This window comes from Procambarus clarkii, chromosome 24, assembly GCF_040958095.1.
Source record: "Procambarus clarkii isolate CNS0578487 chromosome 24, FALCON_Pclarkii_2.0, whole genome shotgun sequence".
Taxonomy (NCBI): Eukaryota; Metazoa; Arthropoda; class Malacostraca; order Decapoda; family Cambaridae; genus Procambarus; species Procambarus clarkii.
In genome coordinates this window covers 46387361-46397743 of record NC_091173.1, presented here as the reverse complement: position 1 = coordinate 46397743, position 10383 = coordinate 46387361, and the positions used below count along the sequence as shown (strand labels likewise).

Genomic DNA, 10383 nt, shown 5'->3' with positions numbered 1-10383 from the left:
ATGGCTGAGGAATACATCCTGACTCATAGGTTGTCTGCTAGGTATGTCCCGAAGACCTATTCAAGATATCCAGCCAAACATAAACCGGAGGATAAGACCGCCCCTCGTAGTGCCGCCAAGTCGACCCCAGATAGTCCTAGGAAGGTTAGTCCAAAAAGGGACGTATTGTGTTGGACCTGCGACAGGAAAGGACACTTTGCTGTGAAGTGTCGTAGCAGTACAAGTAATAATCCCCGTAGGGAAGTCATGCTGATAAACATTATAGTACCACCGACATCCGCCCTAGAGAAGAGGAAAGAATTGTTCGCCCCATATACCTCCCAAGGGTATGTAGCCAGTGGCCTTTCGGGTAAGCCAGTGGTAATACTCAGAGACAGTGGAGCGGCCCAGTCTCTAATTTTAGAAAATTCATTACCCAAAGGTATATCGGCGAATGGGACGCAGAAGGTAATCCTGGGTGGATTCCCTTCCACCTTGTACGTTGCCCCATTGGTACAGGTGCGACTAGACTCTCAGCACTTCAAAGGTGAGTGTCGGTTGGCTGTGGTGGATAGTCTTCCCATAAAGGGAATTGACGTAATTTTGGCCAATAACTTAGCCCTAGGTTTGTTACCTAACTGTCCCGTGGTAGTGGATGATCCAGTGTGTGAAGAGACCAGTCCAATTGCAGCGGTACAAACAAGGTCTCAGGCTCAACTCCAGGCACCACCAGATTTAAGTACTTTGTTTGACTCTCCTCCTATCCCACAGTTTACGAGTAGCCATACACCAGTCCCGCCCGTCCAGTTGCCGGTTCCTGAACCCTGGACTCGAGCCCATCTAATAGAAGAGCAGAAGAAGGACCCTCAGGTACGGAAGTTGGCTACCACCCTAGACACTCCTACGAAAGGAGCTGATCTGTATGTATGGTCAAGTGATGTACTGTGTCGCCGGCATCCTCCGAAATACCCCCAGTCGACTGAGGTGGGTGAGCAGATAGTCGTCCCAGCCGTCTTCAGATCTAAGCTGTTAGAGACGGCCCATGCTGATAGATTTGCGGGACATGGTGGGGTCTCGAAGACTTTCCAACGACTAGCCAAGTGTTTCTATTGGCCGCATATGAAGAAGGACGTACGTCGTTTTTGCAAAACCTGCCACACCTGCCAGATGGCAGGAAAAGCAAACCAGCCTGTCCCCAAAGCCCCTTTATGCCCCATTCCATCCATAGGTGAGCCTTTCGAGCACCTCATCCTGGATATAGTAGGCCCGCTTCCGCCTTCTACCTCAGGGGTGCAGTATTTGCTCACTATACTAGATCGGGTTAGTAGGTACCCAGAAGCGATCCCCTTTAAGACCATCACTGCTAAGGTCTTGGTGAAACATCTGCTCTGGTTCGTCTCGCGATACGGTCTCCCTAAGACCATTCAGACGGATCAGGGATCGAACTTTATGTCTCATTTGTTTCGCCAACAGATCGCCGACCTGGGAATTAAACAGATAACCTCCAGTGCCTACCATCCCGAGTCTCAAGGAGCTTTGGAGCGTTTTCACCAGACGTTGAAGGGCATGCTTCGGAAGTTTTGCTATAACCGGCAGAGTAAGTGGGTTGAAGACCTACCCTACCTCCTATTTGCGGTAAGATCAGTGCCCAATGAATCTCTAGGAATCTCCCCTTTCGAGATGATTTATGGTCACTCAGTAAGGGGTCCCTTAGAAGTGGCACGAGACCATTGGCTAGACAAGGAAACCAACGAAGACGTTGTGGACTGGATGTCTACAAATAAAGGCCGGTTGTTCTCTGCGTGGGAAATGGCCTACGAGAACCTTAGAGAGTACGCAACAAACCACCAAGAGCAGGTATGATAAGAGGGCCAAACAAAGAGAGTTCCTAGTGGGGGATCTGGTTTTGGTATGTACACCTACAGTAACTGGAAGTTTGAGCGCCAGATTTGTAGGTCCTTACCAGGTCTTAAAGAAGGTTACTAATCACAATTATCTTCTTAATACTCCAGACCGCCGGAAGAAAGAAACTTTGGTTCATGTTAAAATGATCAAAAAATATGAGGTTCAAGATACACTCCCAATAACCATGGTGACCACAAAAGATGACATTGAGGAGGAGGAAGAGGTATTAACTAACTCGGAGATTTTACTTAACTTGCAGGCAAAGTTGACACATGTGGCCGAAGGACATCAACCATCCTTGCTGCAAATGATCCAGGAGTACAAGACTATCTTCAGAGATGTTCCAGGACTAACATCTGTCCTATGGCATGATGTCGTGCTGGAGGAAGGAGTCCGGCCTATAAAGCAACACCCTTACCGACTCAACCCCCTGAAGAAAAGGGTGGTGAAAGATGAGGTGGAATACATGCTGAAACACCATCTAATAGCCCCGAGCTCGAGCCCATGGTCATCCCCGATACTACTAGTGCCCAAACCTGGTAAGAGATACCGTTTTTGTATTGATTATCGCCAGGTGAATAAGGTCACAGTAGCAGATACCTATCCTCTCCCCAGAGTAGAGGAATGTCTCGATGCCATAGGTAAAGCTCGTTACCTGACTAAATTTGACCTGTTCAAGGGCTATTGGCAAGTTCCCCTCACAGAGAAGGCCAAACCCATATCGGCGTTTGTGACTCCCGACGGGCTGTTTGAATGTCAGGTGATGCCATTCGGGATGAAAAACGCAGCCTCCACCTTTCAGAGGCTGATGGGCATTGTGTTGCGTGACGTGGAAAACACCTTGATCTACATCGATGATGTACTAATATATGATGTTGATTGGCAGGATCATCTACGTCACATAGAGGATTTCTTCAAGGCCATGCTCCAGTCGGGATTGGTGGTCAACTTACACAAATCAGAGTTTGCCAGAACCTCTGTCGTCTTTTTAGGTCATAAGGTTGGAGGAGGATGGATTACGCCAAAGGCCAGCAAAGTAGAGGCAATAGTCCAGTATCCTACACCAGCCACCAGGAAGGACATCTTGCGTTTCCTCGGTATGGCTGGTTTCTACCGTAAGTTTGTCCCTAACTTTTCCTCCATCGCTGCCCCCCTGACAAATCTTTTTAAGAAAGGGGTAAAACTATTGTGGAATGAGAATTGCCAGCGAGCCTTTGAAAGTCTAAAGGCAATTCTAATCTCTTCTCCGATCCTCAGATCCCCGAGTTTTGAGGATAGATTTATCCTGACGGTCGACGCTTCTGACTATGGCCTGGGGTCGGTACTATCTCAGACGGATGAGAATGGGGTAGAACATCCTGTGGCCTACCATTCTAAGAAGTTCACCCCCAGTCAGCTCAACTATTCCGTCATAGAAAAAGAAACGTTGGCCTTAATTAGTTCGGTTCAACACTTTGAGGTATACCTAACCAGTAATGGTCACCCTATATTAGTACGAACTGACCATAATTCTCTAAAGTTTCTGGCCCAGTTTAGGCAAAAGAACCTCAGGCTCACCAGATGGAGTCTACATCTGCAACAATATCCCCTCCAGATCGAGCACATCAAAGGGGTGGATAACGTGGTGGCTGACGCATTGTCTCGCGTCTAGATCCTTGACTAATTTGGTTTGTTTCCTTTGTTTTATAGAAACCCAAACCAAATTCTTTTGGTGGGGAGGTGTTACGGACCCGAATCCAGCGTCCGAGCACGGAGCAGTGACGATCGCGCCATCTGTGGGTCAGCTCCCGGAACCCCCTCCAAATGGACGACGCCATCTAGTGAGGACGAGATATACTGGCCACAAGGGCTAGTTTCCCGTCCTGATCAGTTCACAACACAGCCGCTGCTGACCTCTGGTGAGGTGACGCTTAGACAGCAACGCCATCTATGGAATGGATAGGCGGGCGTTTGTGTCTAAGCCTGTAAGTAAGGTGCCCTAGTGTGTCCCTATTACTGATGACGTGTCTGATTACAGAGTCGACCTGGGACTGCTGTAATGGAAGTTGGATCAGTCTACCCAAGGCAGCCGTCTTGTCTCCAAGTATTTGCTGCAGCAGCTGTGAGTCGCCCCCTGGATGAACACTGTGGTGTTAGCCTGCCTGTGAAGTGGCAGTTGAGGGATTGTCATACCCGGGACTGACTGGTGGAGACGCTTAACCACTGGGGTGTTGTGGAAAGGAGAGTTACCTGTGGGATCACACGAGGCTCCTGACTAGGGCTTGCGATCTTAGTATCGATCGTGGAGTGCCCTAACCAGCGTTGCTGATTGGAACCTGCCAGCTACAGGCTGGATTTGTGGTTGACGGCCTCCACGACGGTGCCCCCAGTGGAACTGTGATTTGGCTGGCCTGTGGCCAGGGTAGACTCAAGAGAATCGAAGGATTCATCGTAAGGCCACAAGAGGACTTAGCCATGTTGAGCACCGTGAACATCCAGAGTCTTCAGAGGAAGACTACGTTGTATATAATAGTGTTTAACCCCCTCCCCTGTGTAACCTTTTATATATTATTTATGGTGACGGTGATAATTATATAATTAAATTTTTGCCTTTATTTCCCTTTCCCTTTAATTTACTTGCGTTACGGATCACATCCCTTGAAAGCCACTACTAGCTTGGGGCCGGATACCCTACCTCTAACAACATCAGAGAAAGAACCCGGTTGCGACCCGAGAGCGCCGTAACATAATTGGCATCCCCAGCAGGATCCGACCCCTTGTCAAGTATGTTTGACAGGGGTGGTGAAGTGGCGTAATCCCTGTAAATAATTCCCCCTGTGTGTGACTATTAGGACGTTATACGTCCTGTGCGGTGCTCGGAGTGACTAAGTGCAATATTGTGCAGTGCGGTGTTCGCTGTGATTAAGTGCAATATTGTGTAGTGCGGTGCTCGGTGTGGTTCAGTGCAATATTGTAGAGTGATGTGCTCGCTGTTATTAAGTGCAATATTGTGTAGCGCGGTGCCCGGAGTAATTACGTGCAATATTGGCAAGTGCAGTGTTTGGCGCGATCAAGTGCAATATTGACGTAGAACAGTGCTCGGTGCGTTAAGTGCTAGAGTGAAAGCAGTGTGTTAAGTGCTAGTGTTCCATCTCAGTGACAATGGCAGAAAAATCGACCATCGACGATCTGGACGATGTTCAGGCTTTTCTGAACAGGGAGGACTGTCTTGCCAGATTAAAATATCTGGGCAAACAGGAACTCGTACTGGTGAGTGCCTACCTGGAGATCAAGATCCGTGCCAGTGATTCCCGTGTGGAGATCCTGTCCAAGGTTCACCGGCATTTGAAGGCCGATGAGAAACAGGAAGGCGAGGCACAAGGAACAAAAAGTGAAGAAGTAGCTTCCACTGAAAAGGAAGATAAAGGCAGTGACATTGAGAGTGATGCAGGTGAGCTGAATATAAGTTTACTTACAGTAAAAATGCGTGCCTTGGAAATTAATCGTGAGATAGAATGGAAAAACTTAGAAATGGAAAGAGAGAGACAAGATAAAGAATTAGAGATGAGGCGTTTAGAATTAGAAGAAAGGAAAGCAGAAAGAGAAAGAGAAGAGAAACGAGAAAGAGAAAGAGAAGAACGAGAAAGAGAAAGAGAAGAGCGAGAAAGAGAAGAGAAACGAGAGAGAGAAGAACGAGAAAGAGAAAGAGAAGAGCGAGAAAGAGAAGAGAAACGAGAGAGAGAAGAACGAGAAAGAGAAAGAGAAGAGCGAGAAAGAGAAGAGAAACGAGAGAGAGAAGAACGAGAAAGAGAAAGAGAAGAGCGAGAAAGGGAAGAGAAACAGCGAGAGAGAGAAGAAAAAGAAAGACAGAGACAACATGAGCTAGAAGTATTGCGGTTAGGTGGTGGGAGGCAAAGAATGGAAACAAGTATTTTCGATCCGGTAAGGAACATAAAAATGGTCCCAAAATTCAATGAGAAGGAAGTGTCGAAGTTCTTCGCGGCCTTCGAGAAAGTCGCTGCCTCTTTGGAGTGGCCAAGGGAGAATTGGGCCATCATGATACAGTCAGTCTTGACTGGGAAGGCCCAAATCGCCTACTCCACGTTGTCCCTTGACGACTCCGGCGATTATGACAAGGTGAAGAAGGTAGTGCTCATGGCGTACCAATTGGTACCTGAGGCTTACAGGCAGAAGTTCAGGAACCTGAAAAATACCTCAGAGCACACTTTCACCGAATTCGCCACTATCAAGGAGCGACTTTTCCAGGAATGGTGTGCCTCTCGGAAGGTGGAGACCAAAGAAGACCTCGAACAGCTCATACTGTTAGAGGACTTCAAAGACTGTCTGTCTGGAGATCTAAAGACGTATCTAGAGGAACAGCAGGTAGAGACCTTGAGTGCGGCAGCCACCATGGCTGAGGAATACATCCTGACTCATAGGTTGTCTGCTAGGTATGTCCCGAAGACCTATTCAAGATATCCAGCCAAACATAAACCGGAGGATAAGACCGCCCCTCGTAGTGCCGCCAAGTCGACCCCAGATAGTCCTAGGAAGGTTAGTCCAAAAAGGGACGTATTGTGTTGGACCTGCGACAGGAAAGGACACTTTGCTGTGAAGTGTCGTAGCAGTACAAGTAATAATCCCCGTAGGGAAGTCATGCTGATAAACAGTATAGTACCACCGACATCCGCCCTAGAGAAGAGGAAAGAATTGTTCGCCCCATATACCTCCCAAGGGTATGTAGCCAGTGGCCTTTCGGGTAAGCCAGTGGTAATACTCAGAGACAGTGGAGCGGCCCAGTCTCTAATTTTAGAAAATTCATTACCCAAAGGTATATCGGCGAATGGGACGCAGAAGGTAATCCTGGGTGGATTCCCTTCCACCTTGTACGTTGCCCCATTGGTACAGGTGCGACTAGACTCTCAGCACTTCAAAGGTGAGTGTCGGTTGGCTGTGGTGGATAGTCTTCCCATAAAGGGAATTGACGTAATTTTGGCCAATAACTTAGCCCTAGGTTTGTTACCTAACTGTCCCGTGGTAGTGGATGATCCAGTGTGTGAAGAGACCAGTCCAATTGCAGCGGTACAAACAAGGTCTCAGGCTCAACTCCAGGCACCACCAGATTAAGTACTTTGTTTGACTCTCCTCCTATCCCACAGGGTACGAGTAGCCATACACCAGTCCCGCCCGTCCAGTTGCCGGTTCCTGAACCCTGGACTCGAGCCCATCTAATAGAAGAGCAGAAGAAGGACCCTCAGGTACGGAAGTTGGCTACCACCCTAGACACTCCTACGAAAGGAGCTGATCTGTATGTATGGTCAAGTGATGTACTGTGTCGCCGGCATCCTCCGAAATACCCCCAGTCGACTGAGGTGGGTGAGCAGATAGTCGTCCCAGCCGTCTTCAGATCTAAGCTGTTAGAGACGGCCCATGCTGATAGATTTGCGGGACATGGTGGGGTCTCGAAGACTTTCCAACGACTAGCCAAGTGTTTCTATTGGCCGCATATGAAGGACGTACGTCGTTTTTGCAAAACCTGCCACACCTGCCAGATGGCAGGAAAAGCAAACCAGCCTGTCCCCAAAGCCCCTTTATGCCCCATTCCATCCATAGGTGAGCCTTTCGAGCACCTCATCCTGGATATAGTAGGCCCGCTTCCGCCTTCTACCTCAGGGGTGCAGTATTTGCTCACTATACTAGATCGGGTTAGTAGGTACCCAGAAGCGATCCCCTTTAAGACCATCACTGCTAAGGTCTTGGTGAAACATCTGCTCTGGTTCGTCTCGCGATACGGTCTCCCTAAGACCATTCAGACGGATCAGGGATCGAACTTTGTCTCATTTGTTTCGCCAACAGATCGTCGACCTGGGAATTAAACAGATAACCTCCAGTGCCTACCATCCCGAGTCTCAAGGAGCTTTGGAGCGTTTTCACCAGACGTTGAAGGGCATGCTTCGGAAGTTTTGCTATAACCGGCAGAGTAAGTGGGTTGAAGACCTACCCTACCTCCTATTTGCGGTAAGATCAGTGCCCAATGAATCTCTAGGAATCTCCCCTTTCGAGATGATTTATGGTCACTCAGTAAGGGGTCCCTTAGAAGTGGCACGAGACCATTGGCTAGACAAGGAAACCAACGAAGACGTTGTGGTCTGGATGTCTACAAATAAAGGCCGGTTGTTCTCTGCGTGGGAAATGGCCTACGAGAACCTTAGAGAGTACGCAACAAACCACCAAGAGCAGGTATGATAAGAGGGCCAAACAAAGAGAGTTCCTAGTGGGGGATCTGGTTTTGGTATGTACACCTACAGTAACTGGAAGTTTGAGCGCCAGATTTGTAGGTCCTTACCAGGTCTTAAAGAAGGTTACTAATCACAATTATCTTCTTAATACTCCAGACCGCCGGAAGAAAGAAACTTTGGTTCATGTTAACATGATCAAAAAATATGAGGTTCAAGATACACTCCCAATAACCATGGTGACCACAAAAGATGACATTGAGGAGGAGGAAGAGGTATTAACTAACTCGGAGATTTTACTTAACTTGCAGGCAAAGTTGACACATGTGGCCGAAGGACATCAACCATCCTTGCTGCAAATGATCCAGGAGTACAAGACTATCTTCAGAGATGTTCCAGGACTAACATCTGTCCTATGGCATGATGTCGTGCTGGAGGAAGGAGTCCGGCCTATAAAGCAACACCCTTACCGACTCAACCCCCTGAAGAAAAGGGTGGTGAAAGATGAGGTGGAATACATGCTGAAACACCATCTAATAGTCCCGAGCTCGAGCCCATGGTCATCCCCGATACTACTAGTGCCCAAACCTGGTAAGAGATACCGTTTTTGTATTGATTATCGCCAGGTGAATAAGGTCACAGTAGCAGATACCTATCCTCTCCCCAGAGTAGAGGAATGTCTCGATGCCATAGGTAAAGCTCGTTACCTGACTAAATTTGACCTGTTCAAGGGCTATTGGCAAGTTCCCCTCACAGAGAAGGCCAAACCCATATCGGCGTTTGTGACTCCCGACGGGCTGTTTGAATGTCAGGTGATGCCATTCGGGATGAAAAACGCAGCCTCCACCTTTCAGAGGCTGATGGGCATTGTGTTGCGTGACGTGGAAAACACCTTGATCTACATCGATGATGTACTAATATATGATGTTGATTGGCAGGATCATCTACGTCACATAGAGGATTTCTTCAAGGCCATGCTCCAGTCGGGATTGGTGGTCAACTTACACAAATCAGAGTTTGCTAGAACCTCTGTCGTCTTTTTAGGTCATAAGGTTGGAGGAGGATGGATTACGCCAAAGGCCAGCAAAGTAGAGGCAATAGTCCAGTATCCTACACCAGCCACCAGGAAGGACATCTTGCGTTTCCTCGGTATGGCTGGTTTCTACCGTAAGTTTGTCCCTAACTTTTCCTCCATCGCTGCCCCCCCTGACAAATCTTTTTAAGAAAGGGGTAAAACTATTGTGGAATGAGAATTGCCAGCGAGCCTTTGAAAGTCTAAAGGCAATTCTAATCTCTTCTCCGATCCTCAGATCCCCGAGTTTTGAGGATAGATTTATCCTGACGGTCGACGCTTCTGACTATGGCCTGGGGTCGGTACTATCTCAGACGGATGAGAATGGGGTAGAACATCCTGTGGCCTACCATTCTAAGAAGTTCACCCCCAGTCAGCTCAACTATTCCGTCATAGAAAAAGAAACGTTGGCCTTAATTAGTTCGGTTCAACACTTTGAGGTATACCTAACCAGTAATGGTCACCCTATATTAGTACGAACTGACCATAATTCTCTAAAGTTTCTGGCCCAGTTTAGGCAAAAGAACCTCAGGCTCACCAGATGGAGTCTACATCTGCAACAATATCCCCTCCAGATCGAGCACATCAAAGGGGTGGATAACGTGGTAGCTGACGCATTGTCTCGCGTCTAGATCCTTGACTAATTTGGTTTGTTTCCTTTGTTTTATAGAAACCCAAACCAAATTCTTTTGGTGGGGAGGTGTTACGGACCCGAATCCAGCGTCCGAGCACGGAGCAGTGACGATCGCGCCATCTGTGGGTCAGCTCCCGGAACCCCCTCTAAATGGACGACGCCATCTAGTGAGGACGAGATATACTGGCCACAAGGGCTAGTTTCCCGTCCTGATCAGTTCACAACACAGCCGCTGCTGACCTCTGGTGAGGTGACGCTTAGACAGCAACGCCATCTATGGAATGGATAGGCGGGCGTTTGTGTCTAAGCCTGTAAGTAAGGTGCCCTAGTGTGTCCCTATTACTGATGACGTGTCTGATTACAGAGTCGACCTGGGACTGCTGTAATGGAAGTTGGATCAGTCTACCCAAGGCAGCCGTCTTGTCTCCAAGTATTTGCTGCAGCAGCTGTGAGTCGCCCCCTGGATGAACACTGTGGTGTTAGCCTGCCTGTGAAGTGGCAGTTGAGGGATTGTCATACCCGAGACTGACTGGTGGAGACGCTTAACCACTGGGGTGTTGTGGAAAGGAGAGTGACCT

The 10383-nt window shown here is 48.3% G+C and overlaps 2 protein-coding genes across 2 annotated transcripts; both read left to right on the top strand.

Moving 5' to 3' along the window:
• Positions 1-1842, top strand: LOC138368103 (uncharacterized). Its single transcript, XM_069330405.1, has one exon. The coding sequence runs from the start codon at positions 1-3 to the stop codon at positions 1840-1842; it is 1842 nt and encodes a 613-aa protein (XP_069186506.1).
• A 4431-nt stretch (positions 1843-6273) lies between these two features.
• Positions 6274-9803, top strand: LOC123749784 (uncharacterized). The gene is made up of 5 exons (XM_069330404.1): positions 6274-6849; positions 7023-7568; positions 7720-8103; positions 8213-9270; positions 9410-9803. Exons 1-5 carry the CDS (start codon positions 6274-6276, stop codon positions 9801-9803), a joined length of 2958 nt encoding a protein of 985 aa, XP_069186505.1.
• The last annotated feature ends 580 nt before the right edge of the window (positions 9804-10383 follow it).

What these genes read in the sequence shown, in the direction of transcription:
- LOC123749784 (XM_069330404.1), top strand. Translation starts at nt 6,274, where the DNA reads ATGGCTGAGGAATACATCCTGACTCATAGGTTGTCTGCTAGGTATGTC. An exon ending in TTCCCATAAAGGGAATTGAC is followed by an intron (nt 6,850 to 7,022) that starts GTAATTTTGGCC and finishes CCTATCCCACAG; the next exon opens with GGTACGAGTAGCCATACACC. An exon ending in TGCTCACTATACTAGATCGG is followed by an intron (nt 7,569 to 7,719) that starts GTTAGTAGGTAC and finishes TTTCGCCAACAG; the next exon opens with ATCGTCGACCTGGGAATTAA.
- LOC138368103 (XM_069330405.1), top strand. Translation starts at nt 1, where the DNA reads ATGGCTGAGGAATACATCCTGACTCATAGGTTGTCTGCTAGGTATGTC.